Source organism: Ranitomeya variabilis, chromosome 2, assembly GCF_051348905.1.
Source record: "Ranitomeya variabilis isolate aRanVar5 chromosome 2, aRanVar5.hap1, whole genome shotgun sequence".
Lineage (NCBI taxonomy): Eukaryota > Metazoa > Chordata > Amphibia > Anura > Dendrobatidae > Ranitomeya > Ranitomeya variabilis.
In genome coordinates this window covers 471,603,221-471,625,603 of record NC_135233.1, presented here as the reverse complement: position 1 = coordinate 471,625,603, position 22,383 = coordinate 471,603,221, and the positions used below count along the sequence as shown (strand labels likewise).

The 22,383-nt window shown below is 48.3% G+C and overlaps 2 protein-coding genes across 6 annotated transcripts; one reads left to right on the top strand and one right to left on the bottom strand.

Annotated features, from left to right (window-relative positions):
• Positions 1–1,549: 1,549 nt before the first annotated feature.
• ARL2 (ARF like GTPase 2) lies at positions 1,550–12,447 on the bottom strand. Its single transcript, XM_077287750.1, has 5 exons — positions 12,286–12,447; positions 10,997–11,107; positions 6,157–6,319; positions 3,298–3,378; positions 1,550–2,113 (listed from the first exon to the last, which is right to left on the bottom strand). The coding sequence occupies exons 1-5, from the start codon at positions 12,348–12,350 to the stop codon at positions 1,979–1,981; spliced, it is 555 nt and encodes a 184-aa protein (XP_077143865.1). The 5' UTR covers positions 12,351–12,447; the 3' UTR covers positions 1,550–1,978.
• A 19-nt stretch (positions 12,448–12,466) lies between these two features.
• Positions 12,467–22,171, top strand: LOC143806813 (uncharacterized). 5 transcript variants are annotated; one of them, XM_077287747.1, is made up of 3 exons: positions 12,467–12,579; positions 18,295–18,350; positions 20,388–22,171. In XM_077287747.1, the coding sequence occupies exon 3, from the start codon at positions 20,431–20,433 to the stop codon at positions 21,451–21,453; it is 1,023 nt and encodes a 340-aa protein (XP_077143862.1). In that variant the 5' UTR covers positions 12,467–12,579; positions 18,295–18,350; positions 20,388–20,430; the 3' UTR covers positions 21,454–22,171. The 5 variants fall into 5 exon arrangements, with proteins under 5 accessions (XP_077143862.1, XP_077143860.1, XP_077143861.1 ...); XM_077287745.1 differs by lacking the exon at positions 12,467–12,579 and adding an exon at positions 12,619–12,972; XM_077287749.1 differs by lacking the exon at positions 12,467–12,579 and adding an exon at positions 13,023–13,046.
• The last annotated feature ends 212 nt before the right edge of the window (positions 22,172–22,383 follow it).

Here is a 22,383-nt window from a genome sequence, read left to right as displayed (position 1 = left end):
CCTGCAATTTTTTATTTTCCCAAGGGTAACAGGAGAAATTGGACCGCAAAAGTTGTTGTCCAGTTTGTCCTGAAACCCCATATGTGGGGGGGGGGGGGGGACCACTGTTTGGGCGCACGGCAGAGCTTAGGCTAAGTTCACACTAGTGTTGTGCGCCGCTGCGTCGGCGACGCAACGCACAACGCACGCAAAAACGCGGCAAAACGCACGCAAAAACGCTGCGTTTTGCGACGCATGCGTCGGTTTTTGCCGAAAATCGGACGCAAGAAAAATGCAACTTGTTGCGTTTTCTTGGTCCGACGCTTGCGGCAAAAAAGACGCATGTGTGGCACAACGCAACAAAAAAAAACGCATGCGTCCCCCATGTTAAGTATAGGGGGCGCATGACGCATGCGTCGCCGACGCAAACGCGACGCACATTAGCTTAACGCTAATGTGAACGTAGCCTTAGAAGGGAGGGAGCACCATTTGACTTTTTGAACGCAAAATTGGCTGGAATGGTGGTGCTATGTTTCGTTTGGAGACCCCCTGATGTACCTAAACAGTGTAAACCCCCCAATTCTATCCCAAAAACACCCCTAACCCTAATCCCAACCATAACCCAAATCACAACCCTAACCCTAATCCCAACACACCCCTAAACCTAATCCCAACTGTAGCCATAACCCTAATCCCAACCCTAACCCCAACTCTAATCCCATCTCTAACCCTAACTTTAGCCCCAACCCTAACTTTAGCCCGAACCCTAATTTTAGCCCCAACCCTAACTTTAGCCCAACTCACACCCTAATGGGAAAATGGAAATAAATACATTTTCTTTATTTTAGTATTTTTCCCTAACTAAGGGGGTGATAAAGGGGGGGGGGGGGGGGGGGGTGTTATTTACTATTTATTTTGATCACTGTAACCCGAGTCATGTTCTCTGGGGTCTCGGCTAGCCCCGGCACCAGAGACCCCAGAGAAAATCCGACTCTGGAGGGCGCCATACACTTTTTCCACAGTGCTGTTAATTAACGGCGCTGGGGTTTAAGTACCCTTAACTACCGCCGTTAAAAGGCGTATCGGCGGTCATTAAGGGGTTAAGTGAAGCACACTTTAGGAACCGCCAGCCTTTATAAAACGCTTCTGTCTGTCTTTTTAGGGATCCCTAAAGCCTTTTCTATTTTGTTTGTGTCATTTTCCAAGTGGAAGACACCAGAAGAATAATATACATAGTCGCTAGGTGTCTTTTGAAACCTGAAGAAGTTAAAAGATGTTAAATAGACTGACCATGTGAACATCATCTTAATGATATAGAAATGCACATGTTCATTCTTAGGATGCTTTTTCAAGTGGGTTTCAGAGCGGATCTACCCGAAAAAGACTTGTGTGCACACATCCTCACAGAGATGCCCGTAGCGGCTAAACAGATTGCCACCTGATGTGATCTTCTTAGAGATCAGAGTGGATTTTCATCATAACTCGTGTCACTTGGCACAATTCACTTTGATCAATAAGTGCCATAAACACTTCATTTAATTTATTCACAAAAACAACATCACAAATAAGATGTACTTGGTAAATTTTAATAACCTAGAATGCAAATATTAATTTTTTTGGGGGGAAAAATATTTTTCTGCCCATGTTGTACAAGATTTATTAGATACTTAATGTTGGTTATAGTATTTCAAATCCTTCCTATGCAAACAGAGGATTGCAATAAGTAGTTTAATTCTTCTTGCTGTAGTCATTTTTAGGTGAAAAAAACCTATGTGAGCTTTACTGCACCGACACCACAGGGCACCAGAGAACTGGTATTGTAGAAAGAGTTGTGATTCCTTAAAAACCAGACACATCAATAACGTCTTCTGCCTCTCGGCACGCTCGTAATTTCATCTTGTCTGACTGCCATAGACAAGTTAGACACTGTCAGTAAGAAAACGTTAATAAATAAAAAGGACATATTCTCTGCTCTCTCCTTCACTTCTTCCAGTATTATTCAGTCTGCAGTAAATATACGACAAGAGATATCGTCCAGTAACCAGTCTATTCCTATCAGGAGATTTTCTCCAGTGACGGCGCTACATCCTTGAATGCACCAGTGATGTGTCTTGATGCTATCCAACTCCAACGCCTGCAAAAAAAAAAAAAAAAAGAGAAAGGGAACCCAAGGTTACCACCTAGAGACACAGCATGCATTAAAAATATACTAGTAATGCTCTTACTAGTATGTTCTCCTGGCATATGATACTGATGAGCCATCCTACACCTTAGATTCCTGGGGGTATGACACCTGGCACCCCCACCGATCAGCTATTAGCTCCAATCAAAGTGTAGCAGCTGCTAATCAGTACTGCAGAACAGCTCCTATTCTCTTGAATAAGAGCCAATGTGCAGTTCTCAACATTGGCCGTTACCTGTGATGAGCACAAGTGCTCATTACTTGAGTTTCCCTACGGTGCTGAGGTATGCACTGAGTATCGTGGGTGCTTGAGTGACATGTTCAAGTCCACATGGCTGCATGTTTCGCTGCTGTTAGACAGTCACAAAACATGCAGGGATTGCCTGACGAAAGAGCAATCCCCAGCATGTTTTGTGGTGGACTAATAGCCGCGAAACATGTGGCTGTGAGGACTTGAACATGTCACTCGAGCACCCACGGTATTCAGTGCATACCTCAGCACCGTAGGGAAACTCAAGTAATGAGCACTTGCGCTCATCACTAGCAGTTGCACATGAAATTAACCTGCAGTGTGCTGATCTTGTCAATGTTCGATCAGAGTGTATAGTGTGTTCCAATGCTCTCTGACAGGCCGAGGTCACAGTTGCGAGTGCAATGCGAGAAACTCGCGCATCAATACCCGGCACTGCCGCCGGCACTCGGGACCGGAGTGTGCGGCTGAATGTATTTCTATGCAGTTGAACGCTCCAGTCCTGAGTGCCGGTGGCAGTGCTGGGCATTGATGCGCGAGTTTCTCACATCACATCCGGCCATAAGGAGAAGATGGAGAAAGAAAAATTCTCCATTCTGTCAGTCCGCGGAAATCGAGCTGCACATAGATGTCATCCGAGTGCAGTCCGATGTTTTTCACGGACTCATTGCTTTGCATGACCGAGTGTGATACAAATATAGGATCAGACACAAGCATGCTGTGATTTTTTTGTTTTTTGTTCGGCATCTAAAAAAAAAGAGATTTATTTTAAGAATTCAAGTAATTAATCCAGATAACCTACATAGCACTTGTTATGGAAACCTTGTTTTGGGACTATGCTGTTCATCACACATGGCAAAAGCATGAAATATTAGAAAGAACTCACCTCTCGGATAGCATCTTTGGACAGTGCACCAGGCAAATCTTGTTTATTGGCAAACACCAGTAATGTTGCCCCGGCCAACCTCTGAAACAAAACAAAGGACCCATGATGATTAGTATCCTGCTGGAACATGACTAATAGGAACCATTAAGAAACCATGTGAAATCGGACTTCACCATGGAATCTCTACCCTATTGTGAAATTAGGGCGCATAGGGCGTTAGGGGAGTGTAGGTCAGGCTCGAGCTCAGGTCAGGGCCGGCGTTTGGCTCAGGCAGACGCCTGGGGCCCCCACCTAGAAAGGGGGCCCCCTACCTCTGCAGCCCCTGTATGAAGTGCCCAGAGGGTGTACAGCAGTGGCGTCTCTCCCAAACCCCCCTGGAGACCCCCTCAGTGCAGTGATTTACTCATGTGGTCTGGAGCTTTGTGCTGTTTACTGTAGGATCAGGTTTCACAGTCACATACAGCAGGGATCAGCATAGGCTCTGACCAGTCACTGCTTGTAATCTGACAGGGCGACCTGCTGTCACTACTGTCTGGATGACACAAGACAGGAATATTGTCTGCTGAATCAGGGTATTTATTATATAGAAATAAATGAATTCCCACGTGAAACAATAAGAATAAACTATACACATATAGTACAGGTGTGCATAGGAATCAGCGTTTTTGGTGCATTTTTTTTTGCAGCCAAAGCCTGCTCTCTTGGCAGTAAAAACACTGCTTTCAAAACACCCATTTTTTAGAGTATGTGCAGAGGATCCGGAAATGGCAGCCCTTTGGATGCAGCGGACATGTGCTGCATCCAAAGTGCTGCCATGTTTTGAGCACAGGTGATTCCGCGTGTATTCATTGAACCGTGCGGAATCCCTGCATCCTATACATTGCAGGGGTGAGATTTCTCTTGTGGAGACTCGCGTCTACGCCATATAAATTGGCATGCTGCGGTCTGGACAGACGCGCCCCATGTCCGTCTCTGCGGGTGAGGTGTGGGTGTCAGTGCACGCATAGTAGAGATGGAATTTCTTGAAATCCCATCCACTGTACTGTAACATCAGGCCGCTGCGGGTTGGACGCTGCACAAGTACACAGCAGCCGACCTGCAGCGCTTACTGATTGTGGACACACACCCTTAGAGCTTTTGCTGTTTGTTTTTTACAGTATGCATTTTGTCTACGGTACATGTTTAATAAAGTTAGTGTTAGTCACAAAAAACGCAGCGAAAAACAACGTTGCAACATTTGCAGCATTTTTTAAACTTTTTCATTGCTTTCTACGGGTGAAAAAAATTGCTGAAAGAAGTGACACGCTGCAGTCAGGGGAAAATAAAAGGGTGCGCAGGAGATTTCTGAAAATCTCAGTTTTTGCTTGTGCTGTAAAATGCTGTAAACTTCTTATTTGCAGAAGAAAAAGCTGCAAAAATTCTGCATATGGACATGGCGAAAAGCTGCTTTTCAAAGTGCCAGCAAAACATAGGAGATTTCCGAAATTTCCTGCAGGCGTTTGTTTTTTTTCAGACTGGATTTCAGAACTGTAGCGCTTTTTAAATCCCCTCAGATTTACCGCAGATTTATCGTGGAATTACTGCGTTTTTTGTGCGGTTTTCAACAGCGTTTTTACATCTGCGGATTCCTATTATGAAGCAGGTGTAAACCGCTGTGGAATCTGCACAAAGAATTGACATGCTGCAGAAAATACAACGCAGCGTTTCCGTGTGGTATTTTCCACAGCATGTGTAGTGCAGATTTTGTTTTCCATACGTTTACATGTTACTGTACAATGCATGGAAAACTGCTGCAGATCCACAGCAAAATCCGCAACGTGTGCACATACCCTGAGAAACACGTCACTACTTCTTTATTTCTCACCCTCCTGGTTTTTGGCTTACATATGCTGATATGAAATACTGACCAAACATCCTCACTCCAAAAAAAAAGCTGAAAAAAGTGTGAAGAACACCACAAAACAAGCTGAAAAACAGGTGTTTTGAACGCAACATTTTTACTGCTAATAGAAAAGGTTTTGGCTACTGAAAAAAAATGCTGCAGGTGAACATAGTCTTAGTCTGAAACGCTATGTCTATCTGTGGTGTTACATAGGACTGCAGGTGACATCTACTGTACTACATTATCTGTTCTCAGAGAGTTAGCACTGTTTTATCTGAAGAGTTAGGCTGCCGTCACACTAGCAGTATTTGGTCAGTATTTTACATCAGTATTTGTAAGCCAAAACCTGGAGTGGGTGAGAAATGCAGAAGTGGTGCATATGTTTCTATTATACTTTTCCTCTAATTGTTCCACTCCTGGTTTTGGCTTACAAATACTGATGTAAAATAATGACCAAATACTGCTAGTGTGACGGCAGCCTTAAAAAAAAAAATTAAGAGGGTGTTTGGGGCAACTCTTTGTCTTGGGCCCCCAATCTTTTCTGACCCTAGCAACGCCCCTGCGTACAGCTGATAGTGGCAGACCCGTTGGCCGATATAAAGCCCCTAAATATGGGGGCCACAGTGCAATGTTATCATTTGGGGCCCTCACTTTAAATTTTTGCCTAGGGCCCCACTTTGTCTAAAACCGGCCCCGGCTCAGGTGGTGACCATTCCCCATTCCCTACGGGTAGGGCCTTCCTCTCACCTATAACATCCCTGATGTACGTGTATCGTGCCATTCACTGACCGACCATCCATTGGGTCGAGCCGCACAGTGAGATTATCCCTTCATGCGTTGCGACTGTCGAACAGTCATGAAATATGCAGCCACGGGGACTCAAACATATTTTTTGCGCACACCAAAGACACACTTAGCATCCGAGCATGCTCAGATAACACCTTCTCTGAGCACCTTCGCTCATCATTAGTTCTTACCTCTTCCAACAAGAGCCCGGACAGTTCTTGGGCACAGTCTTGTAAGCGGGCCCGGTCTGCGCTGTCTACCACCCAAATCAATCCATCTGTGCTCTCAAAGTAATTCCTCCAATAAGAACGCAAGGATTTCTGGCCTCCGACATCCCACATATTCAGTTTGAACCTACATGAAATACATTAAAGTTTTAAAGTCTCATTGAATAAATTCACTTTTTTCTTGCATACATGTGCTAGCAGTTTTTACAACATATAACCATTATAGTCTATGGGGCCATACATAAGTAGAGACATGTCAAAATTTAGGTCAATTTGCCAAACAAACAGACATAAATGAATCAAGCGAATGAAAGCACAAAGATGCCGTCAGTGTAACATCTGTGCGTGGTCTTTTAATTCACAGATGTACGAATTCAGAGTAAATAAGCAATGAATGAAGATAATAAGAAAAAAAGATGGAAAATGTGCATATAGGAGAATGTAATGTAACTCCAGCTGTATCTAAAAATGTAAGTGGCAGGATGATTTCAGTATATACGTCTTTATCTGTCTGTTCTCTGTAGTATGTTAGAGCAGAACATCACCCAGTGTCAACGCTGCACACCTTGGCCTCATGCAGACTGGTCCACGCAGGGTCCGGCCATAGGTCTCCAGATCTGAGCGAGACATCTTCATATACATCTATGAGGCTGTGACACTCGGGTCAGGAGAGACGCGGCTGGTCCGTGCCCAAACCGATTTATACAGACGTCTGCATGAGCCCTTATAGAGTGAACACCCGGAGACGGAGCGCAGACTCGCACTTCTTCTAGAGTTTGACAAGTTGACGCTGAGGCCTCATTCAGATGTCTGCGCTTCATGTTGGTGTTCTGTAATTTTCACAGTTACAGCACATACTCATCATCCATGAGGCTTTCACGTGTTCATTTTCTATCTCACACCGAGCGTCCACAAAAAAAAACGAGATTCCATTTTTGATCCACTTTGCTGATCAAACTCACCCATACACGAAAAAAATAACAAAGACTATATGACAAATGCAAATCTTTCCACAACATAATATGCAGCAAATACGCAACTTGTGTATTTCCCCTAAGGATAATATCCTACATGCCAAGGCTACAAAATGTTAAAACAGGATTTACAGAGACCCCTCCAAATTAGATCGATGGCAGTGGTTACTCTAGGATTAAAGGGGTTGTCCGGTCCAAATCGATATGTCTGCAGTCACTCTGTGTGACTACAGACTTATGAATCCCCCCAGCACAGGCATTGAGCACTGCGAGGATTCTCCGGTTTCTGACCCGGGACGGAGGGTATGTATGTGTTATAGCACTCCTGTGCAGTGGGCGTGTCCGACTAGAGGGCGCCGCCTCACTCCATACAAGTGTATGGAGCGAGGCCACACCCACTAGTCGGGTTCTGGCCGGGAGTATGTGTAACGCATACATACCCTCCAGTCCCAGGTCAGAAACTGGTGAATCCCCGCAGACTGAACACTGTGATCTGTCAGCTGCTCCTGCCCTGTAGGTTTGTGGGCAGTGGCGTACTGTCAATGGCGGCAGCCATGTGACCACTATGGGACCTGACGGGTGACGGGGCTAGGTGCAGTTGGGCGGCCGCGTGGTATGTGTGCTGTTGATTACTGTAAGCACTGCTGCCGTATACCTCCTCGCTCCTCCTGATCTACCGCCGGCTCCACTCTCTGGCTGGATTCACATAAGCACACCATGCCTCCGGTCTGATGTAGCCTTCCAGCCATAGAGGAGCTGTACGCAGGGCCCGGAAGCCATTAGTTGCAATTTGCATATGTGATGAACAGGGAGCACTGCCTTTGGAGACGCAAGACGGTGAACCGGGCCCTGCAGTGGTACTAAAATTAACATGATTTTTTTTGTGTGTCCCCTTGCCATTTCCATACTTTTTTTGTGCTGCAAAAAAAATGCTGATCCCGCTACTTGGGAGGGGGGTAAATATTCTGGGTGCACTGTTTGCACATTCCAGGGGGAGGGGGTGTAAATATTCTGGGTGCACAATTTGCACATTACAGGGGGAGGGGGTAAATATTCTGGATGCACAATTTGCACATTACAGGGGGAGGGGGAAAATATTCTGTGTGCACTGTTTGCACATTCCAGTGGGAGGGAGGTAACTATTCTGGATGTAATATGTGAACATGATCCCCCTCCCTGTAATGCGCAAATTGTGCATCCAGATATTTATCCCCCCCATACACTTCTGTAAATAACTGGAGGGGGATAATGTGCAAAAAGTGCATCCAGCTATTCACAAGGGGGGGATAACTCTAATGTGCACCCAACGATTAAGGGGGCGATAATGTGTAAACTGTGGGTGCAGCTATTTACGAGATGTGGGGATAATGAGCAAAGATACATCCAGCTATTGCTGTATTTTATATAGGTCTGTAAACTCTCTTCACATGTGCAGCACTCTGAAATTAAAGGGGTTGTCTAGTCTTAATCTACAAGTCTGCAGTCACTCTATGCAGACTCCTGACATCATGTGCACTATGTGCCCAGAGTATTCTATGGGAGTGGGCGGGCACGGGACTGCAAGTATGTCATACCTCCCAACCATCCCGGATCCAGCGGGACTGTCCCGATTTTGACAGTCAGCCCCGCGATCCCGGGCGGGACATTAGTTGTCCCGCAGTGGTTGGGAGGTGTGCGTGCAATATCAGCCAGTCAGCCTCATCGCTGCACCCGCAGAGCTGCCTGAGCACAGCACACAACATATAGGCTGCTCCCTGCTCACAGGAGAGGAGGACCTGTGATGAGGTCACAGGGGGGAGGAGTCAGGGGGTCACATGATCGGGACCTCCGTGGATTGCAGGACGGCTGTGCTGGTTGCCAACTTGCAATGGTGCTGGATGAGGTTAGCTGCCTTGTGTGGGGTCAGGAGGTGTACAGTGTGGATGTAGCTGGGCCGTGTGTGTACGAGGTGTACGGAGCGGAGCCGTGTGTGTACGAGGTGTACGGAGCGGAGCCGTGTGTGTACGAGGTGTACGGAGCGGAGCCGTGTGTGTACGAGGTGTACGGAGCGGAGCCGTGTGTGTACGAGGTGTACGGAGCGGAGCCGTGTGTGTACGAGGTGTACGGAGCGGAGCCGTGTGTGTACGAGGTGTACGGAGCGGAGCCGTGTGTGTACGAGGTGTACGGAGCGGAGCCGTGTGTGTACGAGGTGTACGGAGCGGAGCCGTGTGTGTACGAGGTGTACGGAGCGGAGCCGTGTGTGTACGAGGTGTACGGAGCGGAGCCGTGTGTGTACGAGGTGTACGGAGCGGAGCCGTGTGTGTACGAGGTGTACGGAGCGGAGCCGTGTGTGTACGAGGTGTACGGAGCGGAGCCGTGTGTGTACGAGGTGTACGGAGCGGAGCCGTGTGTGTACGAGGTGTACGGAGCGGAGCCGTGTGTGTACGAGGTGTACGGAGCGGAGCCGTGTGTGTACGAGGTGTACGGAGCGGAGCCGTGTGTGTACGAGGTGTACGGAGCGGAGCCGTGTGTGTACGAGGTGTACGGAGCGGAGCCGTGTGTGTACGAGGTGTACGGAGCGGAGCCGCGTGTGTACGAAGTGGAGCCGTGTGTACGAGGTGTACGGAGCAGAACGCGTGTGTACGAGGTGTACGGAGCTGTGTGTGCAAAGTGTACGGAGCGCAGCTGCGTGTGTAGGAGTAGCTATATGTGGCCATTATGCGGTACGAAGTATCATCTGCGGCCAATATACAGTATGGAGCATCATGTGTGGTCATTATACAGTATGGAGCATCATGTGGGGCCATTATACAGTATGGAGCATCATGTGCGGTCATTATACAGTATGGAGCATCATGTGCGGTCATTATACAGTATGGAGCATCATGTGGGGTCATTATACAGTATGGAGCATCATGTGGGGTCATTATACAATATGGAGCATCATGTGGGGCCATTATACAGTATGGCGCATCATGTGTGGCCATTATACAGTATGGCGCATCATGTGGGGCCATTATACAGTATGGAGCATCATGTGGGGCCATTATACAGTATGGAGCATCACGTGCGGTCATTATACAGTATGGAGCATCACGTGCGGTCATTATACAGTATGGAGCATCATGTGGGGCCATTATACAGTATGGAGCATCATGTGCGGTCATTATACAGTATGGAGCATCACGTGCGGTCATTATACAGTATGGAGCATCACGTGCGGTCATTATACAGTATGGAGCATCACGTGTGGCCATTATACAGTATGGAGCATCACGTGCGGCCATTATACAGTATGGAGCATCACGTGGGGTCATTAGACAGTATGGAGCATCATGTGCGGTCATTATACAGTATGGAGCATCATGTGCGGTCATTATACAGTATGGAGCATCATGTGCGGTCATTATACAGTATGGAGCATCATGTGCGGTCATTATACAGTATGGAGCACTGTGTGGCTATATTTTTTTGTTTATAATTATTGTATATGAAACAGTGTGATTAGCAGTGCTAAATAGGTGTGGTTGGGACGTGGATATGGGTGTGACTAATTATGAATGGGTGTGGTCAGAGGCGTGGCCTAAAATTTGCCGCGGTGCCGCTAACTTTGTCCCTCTCTTTCCCATCTTCAAAAGTTGGGAGGTATGAGTATGTGATTTGCATAAATGCCGTCACAAGCCAACTAGATGGGTGAGGCCTCATTTAATACAAGTTATTATTTTTTTTTTTTGTTGAGGGGGTGAAGAAGGGCATTCAGACTTTTGCTATGGGGCCCCCTGATTTCCATGGAGCTGATTTAATCTATTCTTGATACAGGTGTATACAGCGTATAGATTCTGGTACGTTACCCTCTGTGCTCCAGAGTTTTGATGTTGAATCCCAGAGTTGGGGAAATCGTGTTTATATCTTCACCATTAAATTTCTTCAGGATTGTGGTTTTACCAGCGTTATCTAAACCTCTAACAGTGAGTTAAGAGAAAAACATAAGAAAAAACAAACTACTACTACACAAGTTTTATCAAAACGACAGCAAGACACCTGTATTCAGGCAATTTACAGCAGGCAAAAAATATTGCTGTAGGTGAAAAACAGGACTTCCTTAAGGCTGTGTGCACACGTTCCGGATTTTTCGAGATAAAGTCGCAAAAAAAACGCTCACATTAAGCATCCTATTAAAAGAATGCAATCTGCATTTTGTATGCACATGCTGCGTTTTTTTCCAGAGCGGAAACGCATTCCGGAAAAAAAAAACGCAGCAGGGTGCAATTCTGCAACGTGTGCACTTAGCCTAAAGGGAATCTGTCAGCAGGATTTTACTACCTCGTCTGAGAGCAGCACAAAGTAGGAAAAGAGACCCTGAATCCAGTGATGTATCACTTAGGTTAGTGGGTGCAGCAGATCTGACAAAATCAGCATTCCTAGATGTAGCAGAGCTCAGAAAGCAAATCCCGCCCACACCAGGCTCTCAGTGTACAGAGTCTATAGACAGTGAGCTGCTAATCACAGGAGGGGTCCGCCTGTCTCCTGACATCAGGTGACAGCGCCGGCCTTTGGTTCAGATGGAATGTGAAGCCTGCAGCAGACATCCCCCTGCTCAAGGAGGAAAACAGGAGACTGGTGGGGAACACAGACAAATGGAGGGGGTCCGGAGGGTATACCGAAGGGGTCCGGAGGGTATACCGAAGGGGTCCGGAGGGTATACCGAAGGGGTTCGGAGGGTATATGCTGGGGGCCAAGAGGGTATATGCTGGGGGTCCGAAAGGTATATGCTGGGGGTCCGGAGGGTATATGCAGGGGGTCTGGAGGGTATATGCAGGGGGTCTGGAGGGTATATGGAGGGGTTCCGAATGGTATATGCTGAGGGTCCGGAGGGTATAAGGAGGGGGTCCGGACGGTATACGGAGGGGGTCCGGACGGTATATGCTCAGGGCTCTTTTTATACCCCCATGGTCTTTTTTTTTTTGGACAATCCCTTTAAGTCCATGTCTGGTAAAAAAAAAAAAAGTAGCCTGATTCAAGCTCTGCTCCCCATTACTCCGCTGCTCCCTATTACTCCGCTGCTCCCCATCGCTCCCAGCCATAACCTTCGTCCACGGCACAGTCCCTGCCTGCTCCCCGCAGCCTCAGCACAGGATACAGCATGAGTAGCCGGACCTCCCGCTCCTTCTGCTTCATCTTCTTCAGGATGGTCAGCAGCCCCATGATGTCACCGAAAAGTCGCTTCCTACACACTTGCACAGTGACAGTCGTCCGTAGTGGACTACCAGCAGCCAATCACAAGCCGCATAGCCACCACGTGATCTACAGTGTCCTAGAGCGATCGGACCAATGATAGCCGCTGTTACTGAGAAGTGTTTTTTTTTTTTTTTTTAAACTTTATGCGTATGTGCACAATGAGCTGAAGAATGACGTTTTATGTCAGCACTTCTCGGTATAATTATAGTAGAAATGTAGTGCGTTTTTTTTTAAGTGGAAATCCTGCCAGTGTGAACGAGCCATGGCTTATGGGGGATATGTACACTACAGTCTATGTACACAGAGGTAGCCTATCTCCTCACAGACAATGGCGCGGGGACTTCCGGCCTCTGGGTAACTGAGAGTTTCCCGCCCTGGGCCCCCTGTCACGTGACATGGCCTCAGGCTCGCGCTGCCAGTAGAAGCAATGAGACCGCGCGGCGTCCATCAGCCGGGTACCGGCAGGCGGTGATTGGCTGAGGGTTGCCATGGGGATGCGGCGTTGCCGGCGTGTGACCAGGCGGTCCGGCCATCTTTTGTGTGTTGGATTGTGTGTGGAAGCGCCGAGAGGAAGGGAGCAGAGGAGCGGGTGAGTGATCCCCGGGCAGCAAAGGTTCCCGTGACTGGACAGCGGAGCCTGAGGCCGCGGCCAGCAGGGTGTAGGTGCGGCCTAGAGAGGAGCGGCGGGCTGCTCGTGGGGGAAGGCTGGAGACACAAAGAAGGCGGACGGGAGGGAGAGGGACTGACGGGGAGAAAACTTAGGAGCCGCACAGGGGCGAGCGGGAGAACAAAGGAGGACGGGGGGCGCGGCTACCTGGCGGCAGGAGGGCCATGGAGGTGTTCACACTGACCGCCACCGCTGCGGAGCTTCTTATCCCAGCGAAGTGGCCGAGCAGAGAGCACGGCGGCCTCTCTCCACGGGGGGGATGTGGCCCCTCTCCACGGGGGGGGATGGGGGGGGGATGTGGCCCCTCTCCACGGGGGGATGTGGGGGATGTGGCCCTCTCTCCACGGGGGGATGTGGGGGATGTGGCCCTCTCTCCACGGGGGGATGTGGGGGATGTGGCCCTCTCTCCACGGGGGGGGGATGTGGCCCTCTCTCCACGGGGGGGGGGGAGAGATGTGGCCCTCTCTCCACGGGGGGGGGGGGAGAGATGTGGCCCTCTCTCCACGGGGGGGGGGGGAGAGATGTGGCCCTCTCTCCACGGGGGGGGGGGGGGGGGAGATGTGGCCCTCTCTCCACGGGGGGGGGGGGGGAGATGTGGCCCTCTCTCCACGGGGGGGGGGGGGAGATGTGGCCCTCTCTCCACGGGGGGGGGGGGGAGATGTGGCCCTCTCTCCACGGGGGGGGGGGGGGGGAGATGTGGCCCTCTCTCCACGGGGGGGGGAGATGTGGCCCTCTCTCCACGGGGGGGGGGGAGATGTGGCCCTCTCTCCACGGGGGGGGGGGGAGATGTGGCCCTCTCTCCACGGGGGGGGGGGAGATGTGGCCCTCTCTCCACGGGGGGGGGGGGGGGAGATGTGGCCCTCTCTCCACGGGGGGGGGGGGGAGATGTGGCCCTCTCTCCACGGGGGGGGGGGAGATGTGGCCCTCTCTCCACGGGGGGGGGGGGAGATGTGGCCCTCTCTCCACGGGGGGGGGGGGAGATGTGGCCCTCTCTCCACGGGGGGGGGGGAGATGTGGCCCTCTCTCCACGGGGGGGGGTGTGGCCCTCTCTCCACGGGGGGGGGGGTGTGGCCCTCTCTCCACGGGGGGGGGAGGGAGATGTGGCCCTCTCTCCACGGGGGGGGGGGGGATGTGGCCCTCTCTCCACGGGGGGGGGGATGTGGCCCTCTCTCCACGGGGGGGGGATGTGGCCCTCTCTCCACGGGGGGGGGGATGTGGCCCTCTCTCCACGGGGGGGGGATGTGGCCCTCTCTCCACGGGGGGGGGGGGATGTGGCCCTCTCTCCACGGGGGGGGGGAGATGTGGCCCTCTCTCCACGGGGGGGGGGGGATGTGGCCCTCTCTCCACGGGGGGGGGGGATGTGGCCCTCTCTCCACGGGGGGGGGGATGTGGCCCTCTCTCCACGGGGGGGGGGGATGTGGCCCTCTCTCCACGGGGGGGGGGGGATGTGATGTGGCCCTCTCTCCACGGGGGGGGGGATGTGGCCCTCTCTCCACGGGGGGGGGGGAGATGTGGCCCTCTCTCCACGGGGGGGGGGGGAGATGTGGCCCTCTCTCCACGGGGGGGGGGGGGGAGATGTGGCCCTCTCTCCACGGGGGGGGGGGGGGAGATGTGGCCCTCTCTCCACGGGGGGGGGGGAGATGTGGCCCTCTCTCCACGGGGGGGGGGGGAGATGTGGCCCTCTCTCCACGGGGGGGGGGGGAGATGTGGCCCTCTCTCCACGGGGGGGGGGGGAGATGTGGCCCTCTCTCCACGGGGGGGGGGTGTGGCCCTCTCTCCACGGGGGGGGGGGTGTGGCCCTCTCTCCACGGGGGGGGGAGGGAGATGTGGCCCTCTCTCCACGGGGGGGGGGGATGTGGCCCTCTCTCCACGGGGGGGGGGATGTGGCCCTCTCTCCACGGGGGGGGGGATGTGGCCCTCTCTCCACGGGGGGGGGGGGATGTGGCCCTCTCTCCACGGGGGGGGGGGGATGTGGCCCTCTCTCCACGGGGGGGGGGGATGTGGCCCTCTCTCTCCTGCTTAAGTTTAACAGTTCACATAGAGGTGTTCCTCAAAGTTCTAAAGGAACGCTCTACCCCCTTGTGTTACGTTTCTCTGGTGCCTCATCGGTCTTTCTATACCACTTGTTATCTGTGGGGGTCCTATTATCTGCAGGGGTCCTGCAGTCACATTTGGGCCCATATGAGAGGATTGGCACCTTTACCGCTCTGCATCTGATAATTGGGGCACGGTTTTAGTGTTTGCATACACTTCTGGTTAGGCCAAGTCCAGTATGTGTCATTGAGACATGCCTGAAGATCAGGGTCCTAGCTCTCTATAGGCTCCCCATACATATTAGAAGAGTAGCCCCCATAGGGATTTACATTGTTTACTACAAACCTAGACAGCATTGACATATGACACGTTGGCCCTCTGCAATGTTTCGTCATCCCCTTTTCTTCTCTACGGCTCTCTGACTAGTATGGTTGGATAAGAACCAACGGCTTCATTTACGTCACGGGATTTTTCTTTTTTGCGTACATGAAAAAAAACTTTTCAGCAGTAAGAGTTTGGATTTGTTTCATCCATTTTGGTACATATCAGAGTTTTCACATACTCAAAAAAGAAAAAATGTCTAAGCTTCTAACCATCAAATGGTTAAAATTGGCAGCAGTTAGATCATTTCTGTGCTGCTGTTTTGTTGTTTTTTCGTACCTGTTCTGAATGGGGCAAGTTTGGTCCAGATTTAAAAAAAAAAAAAAAAAAACAGCCCAGACATGTCCCAATTTTTTTGTGGATATTAACCCTCCGTCAGGGGCAATATGTTTCATAACGAGTTTAGGGGCATTGCGCCTGTCCGGCACAGGCTAGAAAATTGGCTATATTTTCCTTTTTTAAAAATTTCAATGCTCTAAAAGTGATCAGTTACCTTAATAGGAATGTAATAAATGAGAATACATATAATCAGGTGTAAAAAAAAAGTTTAATAACCAGAAAAGTAATATGTTTGTATGTCTTGAGCATCCCCCTCACTCTCTCCATCTTGACCTGTATCAGACACATCTGGACATTCTTCCACATCATCTTCTGAAGCAATATCACTTTCTTCCCCTAAATCTTCTAGCTGTATGGGGTCTGTCTCATCATCAATCAGTATATTTTGCACTTGCTCAACATGAAGGGCATTGGACAAGTCAAATATTCTTCTCGCCATTTCAGAAGAAAAGCTGATGCAAGAGAGAGAATATGTGTTATTGCACAATGTGCCTGCCAAAAGAGCAGGTTTGCGTGCAAAAGAAAAAAAAAAAAAAAAAAGGGCTCCAAAAATGCAACTTAGAAACATAGCCTAAAGGTACTTTCACACTAAGCGACGCTGCAGCGATATCGACAACGATGCCGATCGCTGCAGCGTCGCTGTGTGGTCGCTGGAGAGCTGTCACACAGACAGCTCTCCAGCGACCAACGATGCCGAAGTCCCCGGGTAACCAGGGTAAACATCGGGTTACTAAGCGCAGGGCCGCGCTTAGTAACCCGATGTTTACCCTGGTTACTAGTGTAAATGTAAAAAAAAACAAACAGTACATACTTACATTCCGGTGTCCGTAACGTCCCCCGGCATCTGCTTCCTGCACTGACTGTGAGTGCCGGCCTTAAGGCACAGCACAGCGGTGACGTCACCGCTGTGCTCTGCTTTTATTTTACGGCCGGCACTCAGTCAGTGCGGGAAGCTGACGGCGGGGGACGTGTGACAGACACCGGAATGTGAGTATGTACTGTTTGTTTTTTTTTACATTTACAATGGTAACCAGGGTAAACATCGGGTTACTAAGTGCGGCCCTGCGCTTAGTAACCCGATATTTACCCTGGTTACCATTGTAAAACATTGCTGGCATCGTTGCTTTTGCTGTCAAACACGACGATACACGCCGATCTGACGACCAAATAAAGTTCTGGACTTTCAGCAACGACCAGCGATATCACAGCGGGATTCAGATCGCTGCTGCGTGTCAAACAACGATATCGCTATCCAGGACGCTGCAACGTCACGGATCGCTATCGTTATCGTTGCAAAGTCGCTTAGTGTGAAGGTACCTTAAGAGTGATACCTTTATTGGCTGACCAGAAACATTATACTGGCAAGCTTTCAGAGCACAGGGGGCTACCACTATATCATTTTTGTATTGCACATCCAGGTTGAAAGAGGACAGAAGTCTGTCCTATAACCTAACCTGTTGATCCAGAGGAAGGCCAAATCCCCATGAGGCAGATGCCAGTTGTACCATATTAGGCTTGGTGCAGATGGCCGTAGATTCTCTCATCCGAGAGAATTGGGCCGGTTATGTAAATGACACTCTGATTGCAGTGTGAGCATAATGTGATCCGACTCGGATGAGGAGAAGATGGAGAAAAAAATGTCTCTATCTTCTCCATTGTGTCAGTTTGCTGAAATCTGACTGCAATCAGATGGCATCCAAGTGCAGTCCAATTGTTTCCACGCGCTTGCATGGCCGAGTGTGATCCAACTATTAGCTCAAACTCAAGCAAGTGTCATTTTTTTTTTTTTTTTTACTTGTCTCTGTCTTAGTAAAAAAAAATCAGACATGTACACGGCCCCATAGACTAACTGGTCTGAATGCTATCCAATTTTTTGTCGGATTGCATTCAGACAGTAAATCCGCTCGTCTACTCCTTTCCTTAGGGGAAAAATTCCTTCCCTCCTCTACATTGCGTAGAAAGATCTCTGTATTATCCTTTTGTGTATTTGTACTTTATAAAAATTGGCCATCTTTTTACTAACTGAATAACCCGAAGTTTGACCCGTCTTGGTATGGCAGTCCACTTATTCCCTTAATAACCTGTGTCTCTCTTCTGGGCACTGGCTCTAGTGTAGCTATGTCCTATTTATATACCAGAACCCAAAATTGTCCAGCTTATTTTAAGCGTGGTTGCACTAATGACTTGTATAGACGCAAAACTATGTACTTGTCTTAAGCATGTCTTTTAGTCTGTAATTTTGTTTTCCTTGGCAGCAGCTGCCTGGCACTGGTCACTAATGTTGAATTTGCTGTTGACCCATGCACCCAAGTTTTCTTCAGTCACCATTTTACCTTGCAGTACGTAATTGTGCATTTATTTCTTCTGCCCAAGTGCATGATTTTACATTTATCTATATTAAATTTCAATTGCCCTTTGTCAGCCCAAGCCTGCAGCTTACGTTGCCTCGATGTAACATTAAATTCTCCTCCTGTGTTGATTACCTTGCAGAGTTTAGAATTATCTGCAAATTTGACCCCGTGTCCTCTTCAAGGTCATTATAAAAGGTATGTTGTCATATGTTATCACCGTAAATTCCTAAAAATGATGCCCTAGATCACACACAGAATAGGAACATAAAACATGTTAACATGGGGAAAATATGTGTAAATGGGTTAACAGTGGGCTCAGTGATAAGAAACAGAGATTGGTTATTAATGAAACACACAGATTTGGTCGCTGTTAACAGTGGACTATCCCAGGGTCAGTATTGGGCCATCTTTTTAACATTTATCTTTTTTTTTTTTTTTTTTGTATAAACTGCATAGCATAGCCTGACAAACTACACTATATCAAGGGCTTCCATTTACCGTGGGCCTTTACATAGGGCCTTTCGTCAGAGGTATACGTCAGTAAATACACAAAGGCTCACTCGAAATGTTAAAAAGAACTTTTTTCACACATCACATTTCTGGATGTTTCTTGGGTCATAACACAAATTGTGTGTTACTAATTAGTGCTTTGTATGTCTAAAGATCTTCAGAGGTGAGATTTTAACCTACACTGTAATTTTCCTCTTCTGCAAAATACATTTCATCAGTGACAATGTCAGAGAACTTTCATAGCTTTTTTTTTTTTTCTGAAGTGACGGATCAGTTCTGGATTCAGGGGGAGGAAAAGTGGCTTATAAGAGGACAAAAAAAAGCTCATTTCTGTGATAGGAAAAATTCTAAACTTTGCTATATTTGCTTGTACTATTAATTTATGTAAAGCTCTTTGAAATGCGCATGACCATTTAAAGGGCCTTTCCATTTTCAGAAAAGCCCTGACCCCTAGTGCTGTTTGTTTAAAAAGCAAACTGTGCTTTACGTGCCCTCTCCAAGTCTAAAGGTACCTTCACACATAATGATTTCATTAACGATACTGTTGCAACGTCACTCTTTTTTGTGACGTAGCAATGATCCCGCTAACGATCTCGTTATGTGTGACAGCGACCAACGATCAGGCCCCTGCTGGCAGATCGTTGGTTGTAGGGAATGATCAGGACATTTTTTTGGTCGCTGATCACCCGCTGTCATCGCTGGATGTGTTCACTTGTAACCAGGGTAAATATCGGGTTACTAAGCGCAGGGCCGCGTTTAGTAACCTGATATTTACCCTGGTTACCATTGTAAAAGTAAAAAAAAACAAAAAAAAAAACACTACATACTCGCATTCCGATGTCTGTCACGTCCCCTGCCGTCAGCTTCCCGCACTGACTGTCAGTGCCGGCCGTAAAGAAGAGCACAGCGGTGACGTCACCGCTGTGCTCTGCTTTACGGCCGGCGCTGACACAGTCAGTGCGGGAAGCTGACGGCGGGGGATGTGACAGACATCGGAATGCGAGTATGTAGTGTTTTTTTTTTTTACTTTTACAATGGTAACCAGGGTAAATATCAGGTTACTAAGCGCGGCCCTGCACTTAGTAACCCGATGATTACCCTGGTTACCCGGGGACTTCGGCATCGTTGAAGACAGTTTCAACGATGCCGAAGTCGTTCACCTGATCGTTGGTCGCTGGAGAGAGCTGTCTGTGTGACAGCTCCCCAGCGACCACACAACAACTTACCAACGATCACGACCAGCGATACAACCTGGCCGTGATCGTTGGTATCGCTGGTCGTGATCGTTGGTAAGTTGTTTAGTGTAACGGTACCTTAAATCTGAGTCTCCACTGCTTTCCCATTATTATCTGCAGCGTTAACATCACGTCGACAGCGCTACAGCCAATAGGTGAACACTGACACTGGGCGGCTCGTGCCGCCTACATTGGCAGAGCCACCACCCTCAGTTACTGGCTGCTGCGCTGTCGACACTGTTACCGCTGCTGCCAACAGCAGTATGGAGACTTAGCAATGGACCCAGGGAGGGTGAGTAAACTTTTTTTTTTTTTTTTTTTTTTTTTTTTTTTAATTCAACAATTTGTACTGCTGGTCACAATTTTCCTAAACTCGGAAAATCCCTTAAGAATATGAAAATGTCAGGACAAATGGTCTGTTTTCTTCCTGAAGTATTTTGTCTAATAATGCGATGTCTTTGTCTTTTTCTTCTTTTCTGACTTAAAGGGGAACAAAATAATTGGTATATACGTGAACAGCAACCCAAGCCATGGTGAAGATTTTTGTGGGTGGTGTATCACCATCTGCTTCTCCTGAAGAACTAAAGAAGCTCTTTGAGAGGTATGGCCAGGTAAATGAGTGTGATATCCTCAAAAATTATGCCTTTGTTCATATGGAGCGTGAGCAAGATGCCCATCGTGCCATCGGTGAGCTGCACAAACAAGAATTCTATGGTTCTCACCTCACTGTGGAATACGCAACCTCAAAGATCCGTAATGCCACCAAAATCTACGTGGGCAATGTGTCAAGCAGAGCGACCACATCACAAGTAAAAGAGTTGTTCGAAAAGTTTGGCAAAGTTGTAGAGTGTGACATTGTCAAAAATTATGCTTTTGTGCACATGGCCAAGGAGAGGGAAGCCATGGATGCCATTTTGCACCTTAACGACTCTCCTCTGGAAGACCAGAAGATCTTCGTCACACTGTCTAAAAGCAACAACGCTCCAAAGAACTCCAAGCTGTCTTCCGCAGCCGTGGTGGCAAGTTCCAGTGCGCCTCCACCACCACCTCCCCCGCCACCTTCTTATTATTTCCACCGTGGTCGTATTCCACCACCCCCAGCTCCTTTCTCTCCATTTCCACCACGTTCTTGGTATGAAAGGGAGTACTATGAGAGGTACACCTATGACTTCTACGACAGGAGTGGGCTTGGTGCCCGTACTACTTATGACAGAGCCCTTACTCCAGCCGCCGTGGTGGCCGCTGCAGCCCTGCCAGCTCCCCCTGTAGCTGCTGCTGCTGCTCCTCAAGCACAACCGTCAATCAGTACAGCCTTGGCTCCTGCAGCTTACAGAGACAGAAGTCCTGTCGGGCGAAGAACGGCAGCAGCGGCCGCAGTTATGGCACAATATGCCGATCCGTATGGTACAACTCAAGCCTACAGCCAGAGTTACAACCAAGCCTATGCGTCTGCATTCTCTCAGTATAGCCTGGGAGCAGCCGGTTACAGTCCCGCTGAGTACTACGACAAATATGCTAACGGGTATGCAGGCCAGTACAGCCAAACTTACTAAGCCACACAAATCCACACACACCTTTTTCTTTTTTTTTTTTTTCCCAGTCTGCTTCTTCCTTTACCTTCTTCAGAAAGTTGAGAGATTACATAAGTTAACCGACTGGCCGGATTTAATCCTCTGTCTGCTCATAAGATAGGGATGCAGAAAATGGGAAAATAATGGTTAATATGCTGTTTTAATGTCAGTTTAATAGTTCCTGTTTTGTACAGGTTAGAGAAACTAAAATATTAGCATGTTTCGTTTTTGTTTTTTTTTAATAAGGACTTAATCGTCTACAAGCAATTATCTAACAGTGTATATATGCGTGTATGTATATATATATATATATATACACACATACACAAGTCTTTGTATTACAAGTATAGGCAGGATTAGGAGCCATGGGAAATTATTAGGTATTACGACAAGCTTGGTACTAATCAGCAGGGAGGAGCACAGGTTTAACTCTTCGTTTGGTAAGCCTTACAAGACATCTGGACTACCTGAGATCTGTACATACAGTATGCTGCTCATAAAATAACCAGTTAGCTTATAGTATTTCACATTGTATAAAGCTAAAAGTAGTACATAAAAAAAAAAAAAAAAAATCAGGCTTATTTTTTATATAAGACACGAGGAATGTAAAAACGTTTTGGGAATGGACTATTCATCTTGGCCATAACTTGGAGGCTGGGATGCATGGAGAGTGAAGACAGATTAGATAACTAGTTGGTAGGCTTATATAATGGAAGTATTGAGAAAAAGAATAATTGCAGCAGTCATTGGTAGATTCCAGACCTGGCTTTAAATTGGGTTACCGTAATCTGTCAGCGGGCTTTTGCTACATAATCTAAAAGCAGCATGATATAGTGAGAGGAGACCCTGATTTCATTCTCTTCAGCAGATATAGCAGTGCTCTGAATGTTGAGCCGTGTAATAACCCCGCCC

Coding starts and splice junctions, on each gene's coding strand:
- ARL2 (XM_077287750.1), bottom strand. CDS start 12,350: ATGGGGCTGCTGACCATCCTGAAGAAGATGAAGCAGAAGGAGCGGGAG. Junction 3,379..6,156: donor CCGGGCTCTTGTTGGAAGAG/GTAAGAACTAAT, acceptor GTTTTGTTTCAG/AGGTTGGCCGGGGCAACATT. Junction 2,114..3,297: donor CCAAAGATGCTATCCGAGAG/GTGAGTTCTTTC, acceptor TTTTTTTTGCAG/GCGTTGGAGTTGGATAGCAT.
- LOC143806813 (XM_077287747.1), top strand. CDS start 20,431: ATGGTGAAGATTTTTGTGGGTGGTGTATCACCATCTGCTTCTCCTGAA.